Source organism: Anomalospiza imberbis, chromosome 23 (genome assembly GCF_031753505.1).
Source record: "Anomalospiza imberbis isolate Cuckoo-Finch-1a 21T00152 chromosome 23, ASM3175350v1, whole genome shotgun sequence".
NCBI lineage: Eukaryota > Metazoa > Chordata > Aves > Passeriformes > Viduidae > Anomalospiza > Anomalospiza imberbis.
In genome coordinates, this window is record NC_089703.1 from 1,390,203 (window position 1) to 1,414,570 (window position 24,368).

Sequence of the window (24,368 nt, forward strand, 5' to 3'; positions counted from 1 at the left end):
GCAAATATGAAAATGAATGTTGTATGTGTAATGTTAGAAAGTTGTGCTGTATTAATTCTCTTAAGTAGTGTGTTAAATATAGTTTTAGGTTGCAACACAATGTTAAAATAGGAACTCTGAGATGTAGGACTTTTTACTAGCTCAAGCAAGGGATAGGATAATCAAGAAACTCTTTGCAGAGATAACAGTGACAGGACAAAGAGTTACAGCCTCCTTATCAGAAAAGACAAACATTCTTCCACCTTCTCTCTGTTTTCATGGAACCACCAGGATTAAGGGGAAGGAGTTGACAAAAACCAGAGAAATTCTTAATTTGCAAGGAATTTATGCATCATGTATGAGATGTACGAATATGCAACAGGCTGTTGCTTTTAAGGTTATTCCTTTGTTCACAAGGCATGGTTTTCGTGACTTAGTGTCCGAGAGCATCCGGACGTCCCTAATTCTTTGCTTTTTATTGTCTTGTAATTGTCCAAACTCTCAATTTTTATTGCTCTAATTGCATTACTATTTTTATAACCATTTCTTTTATTATTAAACTTTTAAAATTTTAAAAACCAAGTGATTGACGTTTTTCACACTCCCCTTTGTCTGCCTGGCCTCTCTGGAGCTACTTTTCACCTTCCCTACAAGTTTCTCACATTAGCACTTGCACCACAAGAATTGGAGATGATGAATAGTCCATGCCATTTGATGCCTTAGCATTTAGCTTTTCCATTTTTCAGATCCTGTACTGCTTTAGTGTAGAACTCTGAAACTCCACAGCCTGTCACCTGCTGCTCTCCTGTTTTATTCAGACACAATTCTTCTGGGCCTGGAACTCAAGGCCACCCTCCAGCCTCTGGCCCTGAAAAGTATAAATAAATGAGCTGGGGGGCAGCAAACTGGGGGTAAATGACTTCATTACCTGAAGCTGTAATTGGAGCATTAACCCCTTATAGGTAAATGGGGTTAAAAATTTATAATTGTCTGAAAAACTTGTGCCCATCATCCATTTTGGGTGTAGCCTCGGAGGCTCCTGACTGCCCAAGGGGTACCTATTGAAGGCCTTTAATAAATATTCACTTTTATTCTCTTAATCTTGTCTGGCCTCTGTTCTAGGCGGCTGTCCCAAGGCATCACATGAGTGAAATGGGATTTAAAAGCACTGGATGGGCTTCTTCTTCCTGCCCTGCTCTTGCAGGGTTGGCAAAAAAAAAAACCTCCTTCAAGGTGTCCAGCCTCTGCTTCTGTTTGTTCAGGGCTGCCGGGGTCTGGCTGCCCAACCCTCACAATGAAATTTAACCCCCTGCATGCCATAGGTGGGGAGAGAAACACAGAGCACTTTCTCAGGAGCAGAGAATAACTGGGTTTGGGACTTCAGTGGGAAGTTTAAAAAAAATATTGACTTAAGTCAGTGCTTTCTTCAGGCTCAGCATCTCTGTTCTTTGCCCTTTGCTGAAGTTTTGTAGGAGTCCAGGATCTTTTGCAGCCTTAATGATTCTAAAGCATCTGCTGCTGTGTTTTGGTATTATGTTCTTCAAAGAGCATGGTCATCAGTGAGTTTATTCAGCTGGATTTTCCCAGCAATTTTTGATATTTGCCTGTGTCTGTGTTGGGACAAAACACCTGAACGCACACCACACTAAATCCCATGAAATTGCAGCTTGTCAACAGGCGAAGCTGTAAAAGAAATGTAAATAAATGTGTGCTCACGAGGGGCTGTCGTTAATGCAGGGGGTTTGTAGTGCTTCTGTTTGCTGGAGGTTCCCTTCCATGGGAATTCAGGATTTGATAATTAACTGTAGCCAGCAGCACTCCCAGCAATGTAATCCTGTGCTTTTCAGATTACCTGTTTCCAAAGGAGTCAGAGTAATTACTTTATCTGCAGTTGTGACAACACTTGTACAGGAGTGTGAGCTTCTGTGGGGCTGTTCCCTGAGCCGTGCCCAGCGTTGTCTTTGCAGGCCTGGAGAACATTCCCTGGATCCCTCAGTGGCACGGGAGATAAGGATTTGGTAATGTGCAGAGAGCAGTGTGGAGCTGCTGTTGGGGAGAAAACAGTTTGATCAGAGTGGAGCTAAAAACCAGAGTGTGGTACAGAGACTGCTGGAGCTCTGGAAAAACGGGATTTCTTCCCAGTTTTACTTGAGTTCTGTGGAACTTCCCCTCTCCCTTCCATGCAGGGGTTGGAATAAATGGGTCTTTAAAGTGCCATCCAACCCAAACCATTTTCCTTTCCCTCTTTGTTCCCCACTTGTGCCAGTCCAGGAGTTCCCAGCAGCACCCTGAGACCCCTCAGAGAACACCAGCACAGGGGAAAGCCTTGGAAATGTGATCCCAAATTGAAACCAGGATGTGCCCGGTTGAAATTTGCTTTTTGCTGTTAACAAAAGTCTCTACAGAGAAAGGGAAAATATAATTGGCTAATTCAGTTCTTTGGCAGCTCACGTGTCCCTGGGGTGTCTCTGGTGGCTCCAAGGCTGTCTCAAGGAAACGAGAGCCAGTCTCAGAAGCTGGGAGTTTAAAGTTCTTCATCTTTCCCCCTTTTTTTTTTCCCACTTCCTAGGGGTATGTGGCTTTGGAGAGGTTCCTCTTCTCTGTGCTGCACATTTTCCCCCTCCCCACTGACACTTTTGTCCAGTGTTCCCACTGATGTTTTTCTGATTGTGGACTTGTTTGTCCTTGTTCTCTTGGCTGCTTTTCCATGATTTCCCAGGGATTTCCCTCTCCCCCAAAGCAAAGGCCCAGCCCTGCAGACCTTTCCCAGGTTGCTGTTTCCCACCAGGTTCTTTTGTTGGGAGCAGTTCTGGGTTGCTGTAGTCACAGGAAATGGCTGAGAGTGGGAGGCAGTGCTGGATAAATCCCTCTCCCCTTCCCTGGCAGCTCTGCCTTCCCAAAACCTGCATTTCAGCTGTCAAAAACTGCAGCAGATCCCACTGCAGAATGATTTGTTCGTGCTTAAGAGCCGTGCATTTGTTCAGGGCTGTAAACACTGTCAGCAAGGTTTTGACAGCAGTGAGAAATGAATTTAAGTTGCTTGTGCAGAGGGAAAATAAAACCCGCTTTGGCTCTGCCTGCAGCCTGCCAGGGGTAAAATAGAGGGGAAAAGTCATTCCCTGCAAGGCCCTGGCACAGGTTCCCAGAGAAGCTGAGGATTCCTGATCCCTGGCAGTGTCCAAGGCTGGGTTGAACGGGGCTTGGAGCAGCCTGGGATAGTGGAAGGTGTCCCTGCCCATGGCAAAGGGATTGGAACTGGTCGGCTCTAAGGTCCCTCCCAACTCAAACCATCCTGGGATTCTGGGAAATCCAATCCTGTGAAATCCAGCTGGGTCTAATTTCTTGTGGTTCATTGCTGGGACAGGTTGGGCACAAATGTGCAGAGGAAGAGACAGAAAGCAGAGTTCAGTTCACATTCTGTCTCCGTTCTGTCTGTTATCACATCACAAATTACAGCCTAAGCCTTTCTGCACACCTGGTGGTGTCTTATCAGCCAGAGCAGTTTATGACTAACCCCAAATCCTTTCTCTGCAGGAAACATTGTGTTCCTGCCATGGCACAGCGGTGGGAGGTGTGATAAAATGTACTTTTAATTACACTCCAATTTCTTGAGTGTGGATACTTTACTTATAAAGACTGCACAGGCAGAGGCCTTTTGTGGTTTTACTCCTCGGGATGTAACTGCTCTGGAGCAGCTCTGATTTCTTGAGCTCGGGAGCAGCAGAAGGGCCAGGCTGCAGTGGATAGATGCTGTGAGCTTCCATGAAACTTTGGGAAGGAATTAACCAAGGAATTAATTTCCATGGCCAGGTTCTCCTTAGGAGAGTGCACTCCTGGCCATTGTGGGTGGGAGCTGTGGCTTTGGACAAGTCTCATGGGTTTAACCTGGTAAACAGTGTTTAAAATCATTTATAGCTGTGGAATAGGCACATCAGTGATAATCAGTCTGGGTTCTGTTGCCTTCAGCCTGATCTTTCTCTCCAGGAGAATAAGCAATGGGATTAGGGAAGGGAAAGAAAGAAGTGCAGCAGAAAGAAGAAGCTGAGCTGTACAAAACTTTTCTGTCCAGGCTTCTCCTACTTGCAGAAGTTCTGATTCTCCTGTGGAATGGCTTTGAAACCAGGACAGTGATTAGATTTTCCTTCACTTGGCTGGGTGTGAGACTGAAAAAGCCTCAAGTTCACAATCAGCTGGTCTGTGGAAGGCCAGGGGATCTTCTGGGGATCTTTTCTCCCTTGTGTGGAACACACTGAGAGCCCCTCAGAGCAGCCTCACCTGCTGTGCTGGGCCTGTTCTGAGGGAGTTTCTCGAGTCCCTGGGAATCCAGGGAATCCCATTTCTGTGCAAGGGGCTGGGCAGGGACAACAAGAGGGATCCTGAGCTTGTCCAAGGTTCTGAAGGCAGCTTTAGCAGTGCCCTCGCAGAGCAGTGTGGTGGCAGGGATAAGTCACACAGGAGCGGTGACTCGGAGCCCTGCAGGGTGTCACAGGTCCCTGCGGGTCCTCCTGCTCTGCTGAGAGCCCCATAATTTTCCCTCTGAAGGAATGCAGGCACAGCTGCTGCTTTTACTTGATGTTGTTGACCTGTGGTGTCATTAAACCTGGGTTTTGTTTGAACAGCCCGTGTGGGCAGCGAGGAGACACAAAGGAAGCTGCAGATGATTTTCTTGTGGTTCCACTAACAGGCTGGAGCATCTTCCTCGCTGGGTGTAATCAGGGGCTGTAATTAGGCAATGTTTTCCTGTAGAGTAACTCCTTTTAGCAATTTTCTTCACAAGGAATTGCTGTTCAAAGGTCTGCTTGCTGCTTTAAGTAGAGCCCAGGTCTAGAATTAGGTTTTAATATTAAACCTCTCCTTTATAGGGAAACACCTGACAGGAGCAGGGCAAAGGGGGCAGGTTCTGCTCTGCAGAGATTTGATGTCTCACAACAGACTCAGGGATAAACTCCCCCACAGCTCTGATGTTTTGGAATTTTGATGTTGGAATTGTTTTTGGCAAAAGAGCTTCTGTGGAGGGGGTGTTGCAACAGGCAGAAACACAACTTCACTCAGTGCTGCATCCTCTGCTCCAGCCAGGCTCTAATGGAATCAGCCTTTCCCATTAAATTAATGTGTTTTCCATGGAGCCCATCAAGTAACATTTAATTTGCCTCAATGAGGCTGGGCACGTGGGATCAACATGATCAACGCTTGGGATAATCAGGAGGAATCCCTGCATTGTACAGCATCTTGAAAATGCTCATTTAGACAGAGGTAGCAATTGTGAAGAGTCTAATTGGTTGATGAAATTTTGTGTCTAATTTAGTAATTTAGTGCAAAATGAAGACTGGAAGAAAATGATCTCTTAGGCAAGGATTCCAAAATCAGAGGGAATGGTGAATTGTCCATTTGTTTTGGGTTGTTTGGTTGTTTTTTTTGTTTTGTTTTGTTGTTTGGTTTGGGTTTTTTGGTTTTTGTTTGGTTTTTTTTTGTTTGTTTGTTTGGTTTTTTGTTTTGTTTTGTTTTTTGTTTTTTTGTTTTTTATGGGGCTTGGAGCACCCTGGGGTAGGGGAAGGTGTCCTTGCCCATGGCAGGGAGTGGAATGGGATCATCTCTAAGCTCCTTCCAACCCAAACCAGTTTGGGGTTCCATGAAAAGTAAAGAAGGCTTTATAGAGTTATTTTTTAAAATGAAATCCATCTTCCGTGGTTCAGACCTTTTGAGCTGTTTGTGATCACAGTCCCAAACTCCTCTCCAGCCCCAGGAATGGTTTGGTGAGGGGGTGGCTCTTCCCGTGGCTGACAAAATGGTTAAATGGACCTGGCACTGCAGCAGAGCTTTGGTGTCAAGAGGGCTTCTCTGAATCTGTTTGGGAGGTCTGGAACACGATCCTTTCCCATCCCGAAGAGCCAAACCTGTGCCCAAAGAGCCAGACCCTGCCCAAAGAGCCAGACCCTGCCCAAAGAGCCAGACCTGTGCCCAAAGAGCCAGACCCTGCCCAAAGAGCCAGACCTGTGCCCAAAGAGCCAGACCTGTGCCCAAAGAGCCAGACCCTGCCCAAAGAGCCAGACCTGTGCCCAAAGAGCCAGACCCTGCCCAAAGAGCCAGACCTGTGCCCAAAGAGCCAAACCTGTGCCCAAAGAGCCAGACCCTGCCCAAAGAGCCAAACCCCTGCCCAAAGAGCCAGACCCTGCCCAAAGAGCCAGACCCTGCCCAAAGAGCCAAACTCCTGCCCAAAGAGCCAAACCTGTGCCCAAAGAGCCAAACCTGTGCCCATAGAGCCAGACCTGTGCCCAAAGAGCCAAACCCCTGCCCAAAGAGCCAGACCCCTGCCCAAAGAGCCAGACCCTGCCCAAAGAGCCAGACCCTGCCCAAAGAGCCAAACTTGTGCCCAAAGAGCCAAACCCCTGCCCATAGAGCCAAACCTGTGCCCAAAGAGCCAGACCCTGCCCAAAGAGCCAAACCTGTGCCCAAAGAGCCACACCCCTGTCCGGGTTCCTGCCTTGGCTGATTACAGGATTAAAGCGTGGATCCCTTTGCGTGGGCAGCCAGGTGTGTTCATCTGCCAAGTCCGTGGCGGTGCCATGCGTGCTCAGCACGGCGTCACCCTGAGCTGCTGCTGGCTGCTCTGTGGCTGTGGGGATGGCATTGGTGGGCACGTCCTGCACCCCTGGGCCAGGCCTCAGCAACTCCCAGGGGGTGAGCGCTGCCACCCAGCCCAGAAATGCAATGGTTCTGTTCCCTGGTGTGCTGCCTGTTCTGGGTGTTTGTGTGCCTGGGAATTGTTAGCTCCTGTCTCCATGAGCATTTTATGGGTACTGCTCAAACCAATGCTTCAGTTTCCTATTGTGGATTTAAACCTGATAGCTCTGGAGTCCTTCCCTTCCCTTCCCTTCCCTTCCCTTCCCTTCCCTTCCCTTCCCTTCCCTTCCCTTCCCTTCCCTTCCCTTCCCTTCCCTTCCCTTCCCTTCCCTTCCCTTCCCTTCCCTTCCCTTCCCTTCCCTTCCCTTCCCTTCCCTTCCCTTCCCTTCCCTTCCCTTCCCTTCCCTTCCCTTCCCTTCCCTTCCCTTCCCTTCCCTTCCCTTCCCTTCCCTTCCCTTCCCTTCCCTTCCCTTCCCTTCCCTTCCCTTCCCTTCCCTTCCCTTCCCTTCCCTTCCCTTCCCTTCCCTTCCCTTCCCTTCCCTTCCCTTCCCTTCCCTTCCCTTCCCTTCCCTTCCCTTCCCTCAGAACTGGTGGGGACACACTCCAGGAAAGGAGTGAAAGCCTCAGCTCAGAGTGGCACGGGAGGTGCTCAGACCTTCTGTTGTTCTTTTTAGAGGTTTTCTTCCCTCCACCACCCTACAAAAAAGGCTCTTCCTGAAGAGTTTTGCTTATGGAATACTTTGTCACTAAGTATGACTTGATGAATGTTTTATTCCTTGAGGGAGGGATATTTTTAATGAAAGAATAATCCAGTTGATACCATCAGCCATCATTAATGATCAGCTGCTCTGTTTGTGCCTTTCTGCCTTGAGCAAAAACATTCTTAACCCAGCATGTTTGTACCTGGTGCCTTCTGTGAGCACACCTTCCTTGGTTAAATCAAACCAGACATCTAAAATCCCTCCAAAAGGCAATTATTGAACAGCTTTCGGCAAGGCAAACTTCTCTAGAACTGACTTGCTGTTCCAAAGGGTTTTTTGTCAATCTGCTGCCCTTCCCTGGTCTGTATTCCTGAGCTGGACGTGGTGCTGGGACAGGAGAAGGGAAGAGGATCCCATTCCTTGAGAGGGGTTTTAAGGTACTGGTGATGCCTTGGAAAGGCTGAGCTAGAACAGAGACTGGACAGAGCTAAAGAATAAAGCAGGGATTTATGAAAAGGATCTCCTCAGTGGATCCACCTCGGGCAGCACAAGAGCCCAGCCAGGGCTGCACCCAAGATGAACCAAAATGGTCACAAAATGAACCCAAGATGAACCAAAATGGTCACAAAATGAACCCAAGATGAACCAAAATGGTCACAAAATGAACCCAAGATGAACCAAAATGGCATAAAATGAGCCCAAGATGGACCAAAATGGCACAAAATGAACCCAAGATGAACCAAAGTGGTCACAAAATGAACCCAAGATGAACCAAAATGGCACAAAATGAACCCAAGGCGAACAAAAATGGCACAAAATGAACCCAAGGCGAACCAAAATGGCACAAAATGAACCCAAGATGAACCAAAATGGCACAAAATGAACCCAAGATGGACTCAAAGTGGTCCCAAAATGAACCCAAGATGAACCAAAATGGCATAAAATGAGCCCAAGATGGACCAAAATGGCACAAAATGAACCCAAGATGAACCAAAGTGGTCACAAAATGAACCCAAGATGAACCAAAATGGCACAAAATGAACCCAAGGCGAACAAAAATGGCACAAAATGAACCCAAGGAGAACCAAAATGGCACAAAATGAACCCAAGATGAACCAAAATGGCACAAAATGAACCCAAGATGGACTCAAAGTGGTCACAAAATGAACCCAAGATGAACCAAAATGGCACAAAATGAACCCAAGATGAACCAAAATGGCACAAAATGATCCCAAGATGAACCAAAAATCGTCCCAAAATGAACCCAAGATGGACCCAAAGTGGTCACAAAATGAACCCAAGATGAGCCAAAATGGCACAAAATGAACCCAAGATGAACCAGAAATGGTCACACAATGGACACCCGCTCACGGGGTCTCTCACTTTCACAAGCTCTGCTCCATTGGCACACTGCAGTTCATTGTCCCGTTCCAGCTTTAGCCCATGCAGTCCCATCCTGCTTGTTTTCTCTCTTCATTCCACGGTGTTTGTGCTCTTGGGCCTGAGGTTTGGATCATTTGTGCTTGCTCCCCAGCTGGAGAAGGAATTGCTTTGTCTCCCTGCTCTGTGCAGGGAGCTCACCATCCCATAATATGAAGCCCAGACCCACACACTAAAGCAGAATTCACAGAATGTGAAAAACAGAGAAGCCAAAACCTGCGGCCTCGGGGTAGAGTGGTTTGGGGCTGGTGTCAGCAGCGGGCTTGGTGCAGTTCCATGACCGCTGAGGCTGGAACACCTGGAGAAGCCTTTGAGGGCTGTGGTCCCGAGGTGTCTCCATCTCTCTCGGGAGCTGTGCCTGCTCTCCCAACTTCCGAGGAAGCAGGGCTCTGCTGTGACTCAGCTTTACCGGAGCTCCGGTGCTTTGTTTGCCCGGTATCCTTCCCAGAGAGCCGGGTGTCCTTTGTTCTCCTCTCAGACGTGAGGCAGGGCTGAGCCGGCCCGAAGGAATGACAGAATGCCCCTGGAATGTGAGAATGTGATGTGTCACATCTGGGAAAAAAGGGCTTCAGAAAAGTCAGCCTTGCCCTTTATTTGCGGGTGGATGGAACTGACGTCCTTGGAAGGTGGGAAAAAAGGGAAAAAAAAAAAAAAAGAAAAAAATCCTGGCTTAGGCATGAAGAAATTCATGTTGCTGATCTTTTTTTAGAAGAAATAACTAAAAATGTAATAAAAAGCCCCAAAGTCTGGGAGCTTTGGATGGCAATGTTTCTGAGTCAGAAACAGGATTTTTGGATGCAGCTGGAAACCATTGCAGTTGCTGCACGTGAGCCAAGAACTAAAGTGTGTTTGGGGAGCAGCAGCAGTTCATATCCTGCTGCAATGGGAAGGCTGCTGGTTTCCCAGCCATTTCCCATTAGGGTATTGCAGAATTGTAGGATCGTGGAATCTCCTGGGCTGGAAGGGACCCGCAGGGATCAGGGAGCTCCTGCTCCCCTCCTGCTGTGCAGAGCTGCTTCTTCAGGGAGTGTTTCCCTCTCCCTTGGGATGGAAGCAGCTCCTGAAGCTGTCGGGCTCTTCTGTGGGTATTTTGGGCTGCGTCCCCTGGTTCTGTCTGCCAGGGAGCAGAGGGGCATCCACAGCCTGCTGGGATTACAATTTGTGGAAGGCTTCTCTGACCTCAGATGGTAACTGAGGAGAGAAATACTGATTAATATGAATGACCATGAGAATAATGGAGTGTGGTGAATAATAAAGGCAGCAGAGCCATAATTAGCATCCTCTCAGTGCCCTGACTCCTGGAGTTTGGGAATGTGCAGCAGCACAGCTGCCAAGGTCCCTTTAAAGTCAGGTGTGCTGCAGCAAACAGGGGATGATCACAGAATGAGCAATCTTCTTATTGTCTCACCTCCCTGGAAGTTGAGATGCACAATTAATCCTCTCTCCATTGTCATCCCCTGCCTTCCTGCCTGGCTCCTTCCTCTCTTCACTGTGAATATTCTCCCAAGGTTTAAGTGTGAGGGGAAAGTAAGATTGGCATTTTGAGCTGGTAAATGAGGTTAATCAGCTTGGTGGTGGGTGGGAGGAATGTGCTCTGGGGTTAAGAATTTGATATTAATGGTTAGCAGGACCCTCCTTGGCAGACCTGTGAAAATTCCCTTCAGTCAGGCAGGAACTTTTTAAAAATCTGGCTAAAAACTGGTTAGAACTGATTAAAAATCACCTGATGGTTTTATTGTTGCTGTAATTGAGAGAAACATAGGGACTGTGGGAGGGTGTGTGGAAGGTGGCACCTTTTCCCCCTCTCCTGAAGAGAGGGTTTGGGTTTGCTGGGCAGGAATTAGGACTGTAAATCTCTGCAAAAGGCACAAAGCAAAGAAATGGAGCTCCTGGGATCCCTGCAGGATGAGGAAGGTTGGTCTGAGCAGATTTGGGATGTGTAATTCTGGCAGCTGCCGTGGCTGACCTGCTGGGGAGGAACTCGAATCCTTTCTCCTGGCTTTTGGCAGAGTCAGGGAAAACACACAAATGATATTCTCCAAAAATACCTCCCTCCCTCTGCAGAAGGCACGGTGAGGAGGCAATAATTCAGCAGGAGGGCTGGATGCAGCCAGGATCCCTCTCCCAAGGGTTCAAACCTTGAGAAGCAGCAGATCAATTTTTGCAGTGTTTGCTCGACTCCCATCCACCACTGGCAGCAGAGGCAGGAGGGATGATTGCCCTGTAAGAGGAGAAGCAGCTCACAGATTGCCAATATAATTGCCTGCTTTAATTAATTTCACCTTCTTGCCTCTGATATTAGAATGTGAAAGGCAAAGTTGCTATTTTTATAGCAATGCACATGTAATTAGTACAAAACCCACCCAGGGCATGGAAATCTGAGCTGCAACGTTTGGTGACAAATGCAAATTCCAGACTAAATATTTTCCTCTGCTTGGCAGTGAGTCGATGCTGGTAAAAAGATGCACAACAAGTCCTCCTGCACAAATCCAGCTCTCCCAGGCTGCTGTGCTGGGTGTTCCTGCCCCCCAGCAGCAGGGAAGAGTGGCTGGGGTGGGAACGTGTCCTTCCCTGTCCAAACATCCCCTCTGGTCCTTCCAGGTGGGATTAACTCTGCCCTCTGAAGGCAGAGCTGTGCCAGGGGCACAGTGCTGCTGTGGCCATCAGCTCAGCCTCCACGGAGCCATCCTGCATCCAGCCATCCCTCCCACGTGCTCTGTGCCTTGGAAAAGGGGGTGAATCTGTGCATTTCGGTGGATTTAACCTCTGTGTTTTCTTTGATTCCGTGGATTTCTGGCCTCACAGTTCCAGCTGAACTCTGAGAAGTGTTGAAGTAGCAACAGAAATGGTTGTGATGGCACGTGGAGAGTCTGTTCACAGGATTCTTTTTGATTTGTGGCATCCAAAGTTTCTTTTCCAGGAGGGTAATTCCTGTTGTCCCAACAGACAGGCAGGTCTGGGGTGGCACTGGTGCCTGTTCAAAGAGGGGCACACGCTTGGCTTTCCTTCTCCTGCCAAACTCAAACCATGTCCATGTCTATGGATGTGTATCAGCATTCTTCCAGAATCTTTCCAGCTAACATTGTCAGATTCTGGCTTTGCTCTAAAGGGTTTCAGTGCTCAAAACCAGTTGTTCTGTTTTTTTTTTAAACACTTAAAAAAATAGTTGTAGGACCCCAGAACCATTTGGGTTGGAAGCAAGCTTGAAGTCATCTTGTTTCACTCCCTTCCACAAACCAGGCTGCTCAGAGCCCCACTAATGACCTCAGGCACTGTGTGAGCTTTAATTAACCAATTTCAGCTTGGTCTCCTTCCCTGCCACCCCCAGCACTGAGGGTGGGCACCCAGCACTCGGGGACTTGTTGGATTGTTCTCCTGGCAGTTGGGAAGTGACTGGGGCATGGAGAGTAGTGAGGATTTGGATGCAGAAGGCACAGGAACACATGGACTGCTCGGACTGAACTGGGAGATTGTAAGACATAACTTCCCTGATAGTTTCTGGACTGAAAACTTCCCACCGTATTTGCAGCCAAATATCAAATGAACTGAAAGAGGGGAAATTTAGATTAGAAATGAGGAAGGAGTTGTTCCCTGTGAGGGTGGGGCCTGGCACAGGCTGCCCAGAGGTGCTGAGGCTGCCCCTGAATCCCTGGAAGTGTCCAAGGCCAGGCTGGAACACCCTGGGATAGTGGAAGGTGATCTTTGAGGGGATGGATCCCTGGAATGGGATCTTTGAGGTCCCTCCCAGCCCAAAGCTCTGTGATTCTGTTGTGTGTGAGAGCAGGAGGAATGCTGATCCCAATAAAAGTGGAGACAGCTTTCCTTCCCTCACAGACTCCCTGTTCTGGTCTGAGGGAGACCATCTGCTCTGCATTTCCAGTAACTGTCATCCTCCCACAGCCATCAGAACAATTGTGATTCTGAGGGAAAACCCACTTTTCTCTGTAATGAACAACTTGCACATCTTGTCTTTCAGATGGGAAGAGGAGCTGACGAGAAGGATGAGCCTGGAATCCATGGTGGAAACCTTGAGAGAGGTGAGGTTTGGGCAGTTTGGAGTGATAGGTGCAGGGGTTTTCTACACCTCTCCTCATGCTGCTCAGCATTTTATTTGTCTTTTAATTAAAAATTTGCCTTCTGGCTAGAGAAGCTGTGCTGCTGTAGAGGACAGTGCTAATGCTGGGAAGCTGGAGCAGGAAATGATGAAATTTGTGACAAAGTTTGTGACAAAGTGGGAGGAGGGAGTGGAATTTACAATGCAGGGTAACAATTAAATTTCACTGAAGAATTAAGTTCCATTCTAACCCCCTTTTTAACCAGCCTGCTCAGGCTGAGTGAGGAGCTTTGTGGGCTCTCCCCTCTCACCTCCCGGGTGTTTTCCCTTGCAGGAGGCCCAGGAAGCAGAAGCTCTCCAGGAGGAGCTGAATGAGAAGATTGAGAGGCTGAAAGCAGAGCTGGTGGTCTTTAAGGGTCTGATGAGTGATGTAAGTACAGAGGGCCCTCTGTGGGTCTGTGTCCTGCACATGGCTTCATCCACAGCCAGGTCATTAGGAGTGCTGCTGTGTAATTAGCAAGTGCTGCTGTGTAATTAGTGATGGCTGCTGGGATCTAATGCATCAGACAGATCCCCCTTCCCTGCTTCCTGTCTGGTCTGTGTGGAGATGCATTAACTGCTGCTTACTCATAACCAGGACTCTGCCCTCCCCTCCCTTCCCCACAGCTGCTGGGCAGCCTCGGATCTGGGAGAAAAGGGCTGGAAAAGCCCCAGACTGGGAGCAGGCTCTGAGCACTGTGCAGCTCCAGGAGCTGCTGGCATGGGGACTTCGCCTCGAGTCATGCAAAAACATCCTGTTCCTAAAGGAACAAGTTGTATGGAATCATGGACTGCTTTGGGTTGGAAGGAGCTTAAAGATCATCCTGTTCCACCCCTGCCATGGCAGGGACACCTTCCACTGTCCCAGGCCCCCTCCAGCCTGCCTTGGACACCTCCAGGGATCCAGGGGCAGCCACAGCTGCTCTGGGCACCTCTGCCAGGGTCTGCCCACCCTCCCAGGGAGGAATAAGTGTTTCCCATCTCCCTTAATGAACTCTGAAAAGATGAATATTGGTTCAGGTATTGGCTTTGCTTCCAGGGCTGGTTCAACCTCATGGCTTAAAAAAAAAAGAAAAAAATTAAAAAAGTCTTGTTTTCTCAGGAGTTTCCTAATGTCTGATTAGATACTGAGTTCTCTTCAAAGCCAGAGGATCTTTTAGGCCCTGCCTGGATAAAGTTCTTTTATTTAGAAGTGAGATCATGCAGGTATCTGGAAAGATAAGCCAGGTAAACATTAAGGTGCCTTTCTCAGTCAGTCTGAGGTAGTGCTGAAGCCACTTGTCTGAGGAATAAACCCTGTTACGCTGATTTATTCTGTAATTTTTACACTCAACAGCCTTCTCCTGACTTCACAGAAACCTGCAGAACCCGCTCCCAGGTGTCAAATCCATTCTCTCAGGGCCACTAGATCTGCTCATGGGAAATTTGGCAATTAGCTGTGTGTCCTTCTGGTGGTTAATCAAGGGTGGCCGTGCTGGGTTAGAGCCTGGAGGGGAGAGGCTGCTCAGGCTGGGGCCTGACTGCATTCAGCCAGGAGCTGATGCTGCTGTGTGTGCACAGAGGGAGGTGGTGCTGCAGGCAAACATCCTCCTGGGCTCAGGGAAAGTGCTCTGGGCAGGATTTAAGGGATGAGGGAACCCGAGGAAAGCACTGGCAGTGCTTGTTTGAACCTCACTGGGCAAATATTTAGAAGAGAGAAGTGCAAAATGTTGGCACGTGGCTCTTTCCTTCCCGCAGATAAGGATCAGCAGCTCAGTGGGTGAGAGTGTGTCGAGAGATTTATTTTCCTCAGAGTGTCTGGAACACAAATCTCCAAAGGTGGTTCACAGGGGCTGGAGAAGACTCTGTGTAAAAATTTAAACCAAAAAAACCTCAAACTCCAAAGGTGGCTCACAGGGGCTGGAGAAGACTCTGTGTAAAAATTTAAACCAAAAAACCTCAAACTCCAAAGGTGGCTCACAGGGGCTGGAGAAGACTCTGTGTAAAAATTTAAACCAAAAAACCTCAAACTCCAAAGGTGGCTCACAGGGGCCGGAGAAGACTCTGTGTAAAAATTTAAACCAAAAAAAACTCAAACTCCAAAGGTGGCTCACAGGGGCTGGAGAAGACTCTGTGTAAAAATTTAAACCAAAAAACCTCAAACTCCAAAGGTGGCTCACAGGGGCTGGAGAAGACTCTGTGTAAAAATTTAAAACAACAATCTCAGACTTTAAAGATGGTTCACAGGGCTTGGAGAAGACTCTGTAATAATTTAAAACTAAAAATGGTGGGGAAAAGCAAACCAAACCAACAAAAAGCCCAAAGGTTTCCTCTTGGAAAGGGGATTTGTTGTTTTAAGAGTGGTCTGCAAAGGGTTTTTCCACTTTTGTGTCCCAGGTGGAAGCATTGCTTAGGAGTGGAACTGTCCAGGAGAGCAAGTCTCAACTAGGATGGAACATATGCTTTGGGGTTTTTTTAATGTTTCTTCCTTCACAAGGAGACAGATGTTCTGTCTGAGTGGGAGTATCTCAGAAATTAGAGCTACTACAAGGCAGTATTTTTCATGCAGAAATTTTCATGCAGAACTTTAGCTGGGCTGGGAGCCAGGTTAGTGCCAGTGAGGAGTGTTCTCTGTGCCAAGGTTTTCATGGATCTCCTTGGATCCAGTCACAATTTGCTGGTTCCATGCTCTGTGTGCAGTTGCTGTGGAGCCTGGATTCTGGTTTAACAGCAGCTTCTCCGTGCAGGCACAACTTTTGTGTCTGAAAGAGGGGAAGTGTTGCATCCTCACCAGGATTTACATTTCACTCTGCTCTGCACACGCTACACAGGGGGGTGCTCTCCATTTTTCAAGTGTTATTTATGGAATCCCAGGATGGTTTGGGATGGAAGGGACCTTCAGGACAATCCAGTCCCACCCCCTGCCTGGGCAGGGACTCCTTCCACTATCCCAGACTGCTCCAAGCCCAGCTTGAGCACTTCCAGGGCTGGGGCAGCCTCAGCTTCTCCGGGCATTCCATTGTGCCCCCTGTTCCTGACCCACCTAGGCTCCCCCTTGCCACACTGAGCAGTTGTTTTGGGTTGGGTGCAGGCTTTTTTTCAGTGACAAATCCCTCTGAGTTGGAACTTTGTTAGAATCAGGGGTGAGCTGTGGAGTCCTGAGACTGCCCGTGCTCTGCCTGCCCGAGAACAGGGTGTGATGTTTAACACTGGTGTGGCCTGGGGTTCCAGAGATACTGTGGGGTATCTCTTCTTGCCTGAACTGTCTAATAATAGAAGATAATCCCTGCTGTCCTTCCTGCAGCCCATGACAGACCTGGACACAAAGATCCAAGAAAAGGCCATGAAGGTGGACATGGACATCTGCCGCCGAATCGATATCACGGCCAAGCTGTGCGATGTCGCGCAGCAGCGCAACTCGGAAGACGTTTCCAAGATTTTCCAGGTGATTAGGCCCTGAATTTTCCATAGGGCAGGGCAGGAGGGAGCAGTGCTGAGCAATGTGGTCCAGGTCATTTGCCTTTTCTTGATCTCTCTCTCCATAGTCGTATTTCCCCTGCTGTCTGTCAGGGTAGCTCTGCTGCAGGAGCTGCTGCAGCACCAGGAGCACAAAGTGCAGAGAGTTTAACAAAAAAGAGTCCCAGGATGATCTTTAAGCTGTGCTGTGATTCTGATGCTAGTCTGCACTGAATGCAGGGGAAAAAAGCAGTGTTACAGGGTCTAGGTTTGTATAATTCCTCCCTCCCATTTGTTCCCTTCACAAGTGACAGGTTTTAAACTCGTGGAACTGTCATCTGAATGTTCTTATTTCTGGCTCGAGCTCTGTGGCCAGAAATAACATTTCTGTGATGGTGAGCTCTGCCTGCTCCAGTTGCTTTCCTTGGAGCTCCCTGGAGCTCGAAGGAAAGTCCTTTAATTTGCTCCAAAAGTGAGCGTTGACAGCTCTGCCTGGATCAAGGCTGACACTCCCAGTGCAGCTGGTCTTGTCACAACTGCAGTTTCAGCTCTGGTTAACCCACCTTCCTTCTGCTTCCATCTAAATGTGTCTTGTTCAGGCTTTCAGTAAATCTGATGCTGTTCTGTGTATAGTGATAGCACACAGTGTGCTAAGTGCTGTCCAGAAACACTGTAAAAGATCCTTGTGGGCTCTGCTGGTGAAGCTGTGGAAATGTTTGATGGTTTTTACCCCTTGTGTTCCCCAAAAGACTCAAACTTCCTCAGAGAATTATTTCTCTGGCAAGTTGAGCCACTGTATGATGCCAGTGCCTCCTTCTTGTCTCTGAGGAGAATTGCTGAGTCTTTCTGCTCAGAGGTGACTGCAGAGCACACTCCTGGTCAGGCCTGCAGGGTTAAAATGACCAGGAGGATGACACCTTGGAGAACAAGGCCAGCAAGGGATGGTTTGTGTGCCAAGAAGAGGGAAAACTGCTGTAGGTTGGGTGTGGATTGTGTGTTTGTGGTTCTGGCACCAGGTGGAAGCATCCTGTGTGTTCCCAGCCCTCTGGGATCTGGGAGGATCCTGTGTGTTCCCAGCCCTCTGGGATCCTCTGGGATCTGGGAGCATCCTGTGTGTTCCCAGCCCTCTGGGATCCTCTGGGATCTGGGAGCATCCTGTGTGTTCCCAGCCCTCTGGGATCCTCTGGGATCTGGGAGGATCCTGTGTGTTCCCAGCCCTCTGGGATCCTCTGGGATCTGGGAGGATCCTGTGTGTTCCCAGCCCTCTGGGATCCTCTGGGAGCATCCTGTGTGTTCCCTCTGTGGCCCTTGCAGGGGTGTCCCTTGAGTTCCCTGAACTTCATTTCTTGAGGGCTGTCCAGGCTTTTCCATGGCTCAGCCAACCGTTCTTGTGTGCTGAGGATTCTCAATCTGTTGCTGCTGCTGGGGTGGGGCTGGCCCTGGAACAAAGGCTCTCTGGAAATTCCTCCCTGGAATAAAGGCTCTCTGGAAAGGCTTCCTGTCTGTTCCTTGCTGGGGTTCTGTGCTGGAGGCCACACCTGTGGTGGTGGCAGGAGAGGGAGAGTTCTGTCACTGCTCTCTGCCCAGGCACTGCCGCCCCTTCTGCTTTGCCCTGGCTCATCCCAGCCTTTCCCTGGCTCATCCCAGCCTCTGCATGGCCTCTGGCATGTGCCAGGCCGGGCTCAGTGAGCACATGGACGTCCCCAGAGCGCTGGCAGCCTGCAGCTCGCTTTGCTCTCCCCAGCTGCTTCCTGTGCTCCGTGACCGCTCCTCAGGCCGGGCAGGGAATCCCTGGATCCCGGGAGCTGCTGGAACAGCAGCCACACCCACTCAGCCCTAGCTCCTCTCCTCTCCTCTCCTCTCCTTCCACCCCGATTTCCCCTCCCCGAGCCCTGCAGTCACTGCTGCTCTCTCCACCCCAGGTGGCTTCCAAGAAGAAGGAGCGGAAGCTGCCGTCGGACGAGGAGCTGTCGGAGCAGGACGCGGACAACGGGAGGTTCTCGGATGATGAGGTCAGCTGCTCCCTCAACATCACGGATGAGATGAAGAGGATGTTCAACCAGCTGTGAGTACCCCGGGAAAGCTGCTCCTGACAGGCAGCCTGAGCCCTGGAATCTCTGAGCTGCCAGCGTGGCACAGGCCAGGAGGCTTTGGGGAAGTTCAAATAAAATTATCAAATTTCTGCTCCTCCCTCAAGTGGGAGGGACTACAGAGGATAGAAAAAATACAAACTGGTTTTGCTATTCTGGGTTGTTGCAAAAGAGGAAAAACACAATGAAAAAGGGTCAAAACCAGGAGTCTGTTCAGCATGTTGGGCTGAATATTTGATTTCTAGAGTTTGCTGCTGCTTGGCTGGATAGAATTTGAACTGAAAGCTCAGCTTGGGGTGGATACAAACCTCTCAAGGTTTTTGGGATGTTTTTGAGTTGGGCTGCAGGCAAATGGGAGTGGTGGATCTGTCTGGAAGATCAAGAGACAACAATTTATAGACATCAGGAATGCTGGTGTTGTCAGCTGTTGCTGCAAAGTCCAGTCTCCCACACTGGAAGAACTGCAGCTTATTTTGCCTAAAGCTTTATCCCTAAATTAAATCTTCTTGCCTAAAGCTTTACCCCAAAGCAAAGCTTTACCCCAAACCAAATTCCTCCCAGGAAGGAAGTTTGCAGCAGGAGGGACTCTCAGCACGTGGTGCTGCTCTGAGCAGTTCAGGGAGGTGGCTGGAGGTGTGCCTTGTATCCCTTCTCCCATCAGGGCCAGGATGGGGGTGGCCACAGCCTGGTGAGGCTTTTTGGGCTCTCTGCTGTTCTCCTTTGGCAGAGGAGAGCCCCGAGCAGCACCGTGGGTGTGACTGCAGCACCCCGGGGGGTGGATGGGGGTGTCCCCTGCCAGCACCTGCAGTGGCCGCAGAGAGCAGAGCTCCCAGAGCCTTCCCACCCAGGGCAGGACAGGGTTTGTGTGAGGATGGTCTGGGCACCACCAGCTCCTTCTCTGCTGTCAGACACTGCCAGGAGTTCTGTTCCAGGGGGAGCATTTCCTCCTTTCTGCCTGAATTACCTGTGTGGGGTGGATGGTTTTTGCCAAAGCTGTGGATGATTCCCCTTCTTAGGGCTCCTTTCAGATGTCTTTAGGCCCTCAGTAATAATCAGTGTAATAAATACAAATTTTTGACTTCTCCACTGCTAAATTCAGTGTGACAACAGGCAGTGTGTGATTTTTTTTTTAAAAAAGCAAGAAGTTAAAATGTACCTGCTAGGTTGGTCATGTATTTAGGTTTTAATTTTGTTCCCAAACCTGTCCTGTGATACCCAATTGTTTTTGGTCCTGCTAATGAAATTCTTATCTCCAGGTCCTATTACCCGTGGCACAAAGTGCTACAGGAAACTTGTTCTATCAAGCTGGGGTGAAAGTGTTGGTGGCTCATTGGGTCTTTGTGAAGTAGAAGATAATAGCTTAGAAATAGGTCGAGGAGCTGGTATCACTAACAGAAACAAAAGAACTTGCTTTTTAGCTGTAATAAACTTAATTTTTCAGAATTAAGTAGCACAAAATCTGAACTGTAGTGGGGTTTGTGTGAGGTCAGTCCAGGAGCCTTTGTGCTCTCTGACCAGGACAGATCTTGGAAAAACAAAACTGTTTGAAGAAGTGGAATTGCAAAAGGCACAATCATAGGTGTCCAAGTGTTTTAAATGACATTTTTGCAGTGCTGCTGATCCAGACAAACCTTCTGTCCCTTGCCAAGCTCTGCAGCCTCCCGGGACAGCATCGGGCTCCTTTCTGAGATGGTATCAGCTCAGAGGAAGTGAGCTAAAGCCATAAAAATGCATCAGCGTGGAATCCAGGCTGCTTAGGGAGAAATTCCAGCTCTTTGTCAGGGCTCCTTAACCAGCATGAGGAGCAGCTACTGCTCTGTGCTCTGCAACTTTCCTTTATTGCACAAGGTTTGGGCAGATAAGGGTGTGAAAGGCCACTCCTGCCGGTGTGCTCTGCCCTCAGCGGCTGCAGCAGTGTCCGTGTGCTCTGCACATCTCGGGGGCTCAGCCTTTTCATCCTTCTTCCTTCCAGCCCTCGTTCCTTCCAGCCCCCGGTGTGTTCCAAGGGCTGCAGGGGAGCCCTTGGCTGAACTCCCCCGTGAAATCCGCAGCTCTGAGTTCTGAGCCTTGTGACATCCCCCGGGCTGTGTTTGGGCTCCTTTCCTTTGGAGGAAAGAACAGCTCCAAACATTTCTGTGCTTTTGCAAACAGGGGAAGCTACTGTGCAGCTCCATCTGGAGGGCAGAGCCAGGCCTTGTGCTCGAGCAGCAGCTCCAACAAGGATCTTTTATTCTGCCCTGGGGTGGCAGAGAGCCCAGGAGAGAGGGGCCTGGCCAGTGGCACAGGCTGTTTGTAAAAGCTGTGAGGATTTCCAGCCGCTGCATTGTCCCCTCATTCAGCTCTCATAGCCCATTTTTCTAGACAATTAATTAAAGGACTGCGGGAGTGGGGCTGGAGTGCTTTGGTTGATGCCTGTTTGTTCTCTCAGCCGGGAGACGTTTGATTTCGATGACGACTGCGACAGTTTAACGTGGGAGGAGAACGAGGAAACGCTGCTGCTGTGGGAAGACTTCACCAACTGCAACCCCTCCATTGACCTCCAAGGAGAGGTGAGTTCATTCCCGTTATTTTCTCCAACTCTTCTCTGCAGAAACTCTCCCTCAGCTACTCCTTTAGAGCCATTTGAGCCTGTGGGTGTTTGACTGGTGATCTAGTTTGCCACACAAACTGACTTTGATTTTAAAATCCTCTTAGTGCTTCCCCTCTGTGGTTGATTTGCAGTCTGTGCAATTGGCCAAACTTTACTTCCTTGGCTCCTTCAGACTGATTATTTAAAATACTGAGTGAGAGGTGAAGGATCCAAGGTGTCTGTTCCAGGAGCATCCGGGAATCTGTCACCCTTTAGAGCTTTCACTAAAGCTCTGGGCTGACAGGAAGGAGGTTTAGATTTGATATTAGGAAAAAATCCTTCCCTGTGAGGGTGGGGGTGCCCAGAGAGGCTGTGGCTGCTCCATCCCTGGAAGGATCCAAGGCCAGGCTGGATGGGCTTGGGAGCAGCCTGGGACAGTGGAAGGCGTCCCTGCCTATGGCAGGGGGTGGAATCAGGTGAACTTTAAGCTCCTTCCAGTCCAAGCCAGTCTGGGATTCTGTGATCTTCCACAGCACCTCACTTTCTCTGTGAATTGTCATTCACACTTTAATGATGATATGTGGAGTGCAGGGCATGGGGTGGCACAGTTGTTCCTGTGGGGAGCTGAGCAACCTCGGTGTGGGCTGGGAGGATGTTGAAGGGTGCAAATCCCATCCCAGACAAAGAACCTGTGGTTGCAGGACCACGGAAAGCCCCAGGGATCCTCTGGACCCGTGAATCTTGTGCTTCCCTCTGCCCAGTCAGGGCAAATGCCCAGTCAGGGCAAAGCAGGAGCAAATGCTGTCCCACAGGAAAGCTCCTCCTTTGGACTGACAGCACAGTCTGGGCTCTGCTCTGTGGGGATCTGCTGGCGGTGGTGGATAATGAACAGCTTCCTTTTAATCCTAAAATCCCAGGGAAAGGCAGCTAATCCAGCCACTCCAGAGCCTTCCTTAAACCAGTCTGGAGAGGGCTGGGAATGGCAGGAAATGACTGGGAATGGCTATGGATGGGCTGGGAATGGCAGGGAACAGTCTGGGAATAGCTGGGAATGGGCTGGGAACGGCTGTGGATGGACTGGGAATGGCAGGGAATGGGGCTGGGAATAGCAGGGAAAAGTCTGGGAATGGGCTGGGAATGGACTGGGAATGGACTGGGAGTTGCTGAGACTGGCAGGGAATGATAGAATGGCTGGGAATGAGTGGGAAGGGCAGGGCACAGCCTGGGAATGGTGGAATGGCAGGGGACAGCCTGGGAATGATGGAATGGCAGGGCACAGCCTGGGAATGGTGGAATGGCAGAGAACAGCCTGGGAATGGTGGAATGGCAGGGCAGAGCCTGGGAATGGTGGAATGGCAGAGAAGAGCCTGGGAATGATGGAATGGCAGAGAACAGCCTGGGAATTGTGGAATGGCAGGGCACAGCCTGGAAATGATGAAATGGCAGAGAACAGCCTGGGAATGGTGGAATGGCAGAGAACAGCCTGGGAATGGTGGAATGGCAGAGAACAGCCTGGGAATGGTGGAATGGCAGGGCACAGCCTGGGAATGGTGGAATGGCAGGGCACAGCGTGGGAATGGTAGAATGGCAGGGCACAGCCTGGGAATGGTGGAATGGCAGGGCACAGCCTGGGAATGGTGGAATGGCAGAGAACAGCCTGGGAATGGTGGAATGGCAGGGGACAGCCTGGGAATGATGGAATGGCAGGGCACAGCCTGGGAATGGTGGAATGGCAGGGCACAGCCTGGGAATTGTGGAATGGCAGAGAACAGCCTGGGAATGATGGAATGGCCGTGTTACTGCCTCCCTGAGCAGCACAGGCTGGGAGGTGGGAGATGATCCCGCTGCCTCCCAGCCTGGGAAGATGCTGAGGCAGCAGCCTGGGGGACGTTGCCTCGTGCTGGCTGCCAGGGCGCGTTCGTGTTCCACCTCCCCGTTCCTGGAGCATCCATCCGGAGCTCGAGGAGCCCCTGGGGATTACTGCGAACTGCTGGGGCTGCAGAAACCGCGCCGAGCTGGAGCAGAGCGGCAGCGGGATAACGGGAGCAGAGAGCGGTAGTGATAACGAGGAGAGGGAGAGTGGCAGGGTGATAACGAGGAGCCTCGTGCAGGAATTAATGACAGCTGATTTGCATACGCCGGGCGTGCCTGGCTAAGCACAGCAATAGCGCCGAGCCCAGGCCCCGCGCGGGGAAACTCTAAAGATTTTAAGAAGCTTAAATCCTTCTAAATGAAAATTATACAAGGAAAGGGTAGATTTGGCTTGTAGATGGAGGTTCAGAATAAAGACTGCTCCGGCTGTGCCTGCTCTTTAACATGTGCTTTACATGCCTGAATCTTCCTTCCGTGGGTTTTATTCCTTTCAAGTTCTTACACGCTGCCCTCACCACCTTCTTTTATGACCTTCCTCCTTAAAGCTCTTCTGCATATAAAAGGATCAGCGGGATGATTCTTGTAACTCCAGGCTGGATAGCCTGGTGTGGGTACCAGGAATGAGCCCTATAAATCTGCCACAGATGTGGCCAGAGCATGGAAACCCCATTAACACTCATTGGTGCAGTTGTGTTAATTTGAGGATCATTTTTTAATGGAAAATGGAGGTGGCTGAAGACTTGAAAGAGGGAACAGTGACAATTGTGGTGCCTTTTTGGGCAGCACAAAACAGCTCCTTGTGTTTGGGAGCCCAGACTGTGCTGTCAGTCCAAAGGAGGAGCTTTTCTGTGGGACAGCATTTGTTCCTGCTTTATCCAGCAGTGCAGGAATTCCAGTGGGAATCCGTGCATGCACTGGAGAGTGATGATCTGTAACTGGAAAATGAGAATTCCAGTGCAAAGCTGTGAGTAGCAGTGTGGTCAATGCAGGGAAAATTAAAAGTTTCATGGCTGGAGAGCAATTCCAGTCTGTCCAAGTGTGATCAGGCTGTGAAAGGCTCAGGAATATCCAGGGGGTTGGTGCTGTGGAATGCAGCAGGTGCACGGGTTTAATTGCTGGAGCCTTGATCAGGCCTTGCCTTTTGTATCCAGAGCTGTGGTCATGGCACAGAAATGTTTTCCTGATATTCCAGACTGAAGAAGAATATTCCTGGCCTATGAAAAAAAAGGTCTTTAAAAAAATCAGTGCATGAAGGAACACAACAACCTTCATTTCCAGGGGAGGTTAAATAAAATCTTCAGTTCACTCCTGAATTCCTTTATTTCCTTGCTAATTGTTTGTGTCCTCCTTTCCCCTGCAGGAAGAAAACCTGGGAAACTTGATCCATGAGACAGAGTCGTTCTTCAAAACGAGAGACAAGGAATACCAGGAGACAATAGGGCAGATAGAGGTGAGGAAGGGGAATTGTTCCTGATGGATGGACACAGCCCAGAGCTGTGCTCTGGGGTGTCCCAGAGGGAAGCAGGAATGTCCATATATCCAAGAATGCAAAGGCATTTCCCTCTGGC

The 24,368-nt window shown here is 49.5% G+C and overlaps 1 protein-coding gene across 1 annotated transcript in view; it reads left to right on the forward strand.

Annotated features, from left to right (window-relative positions):
• IFFO2 (intermediate filament family orphan 2) overlaps positions 1 to 24,368 on the forward strand; it is a 46,802-nt gene that overhangs the window by 15,956 nt on the left and 6,478 nt on the right. The window contains exons 2-7 of the mRNA XM_068171655.1: positions 12,718 to 12,778; positions 13,130 to 13,225; positions 16,118 to 16,258; positions 18,192 to 18,334; positions 20,788 to 20,908; positions 24,161 to 24,250. Coding sequence (XP_068027756.1) covers positions 12,718 to 12,778; positions 13,130 to 13,225; positions 16,118 to 16,258; positions 18,192 to 18,334; positions 20,788 to 20,908; positions 24,161 to 24,250 — 652 coding nt within the window. The remainder of the gene's footprint in view (positions 1 to 12,717; positions 12,779 to 13,129; positions 13,226 to 16,117; positions 16,259 to 18,191; positions 18,335 to 20,787; positions 20,909 to 24,160; positions 24,251 to 24,368) is intronic.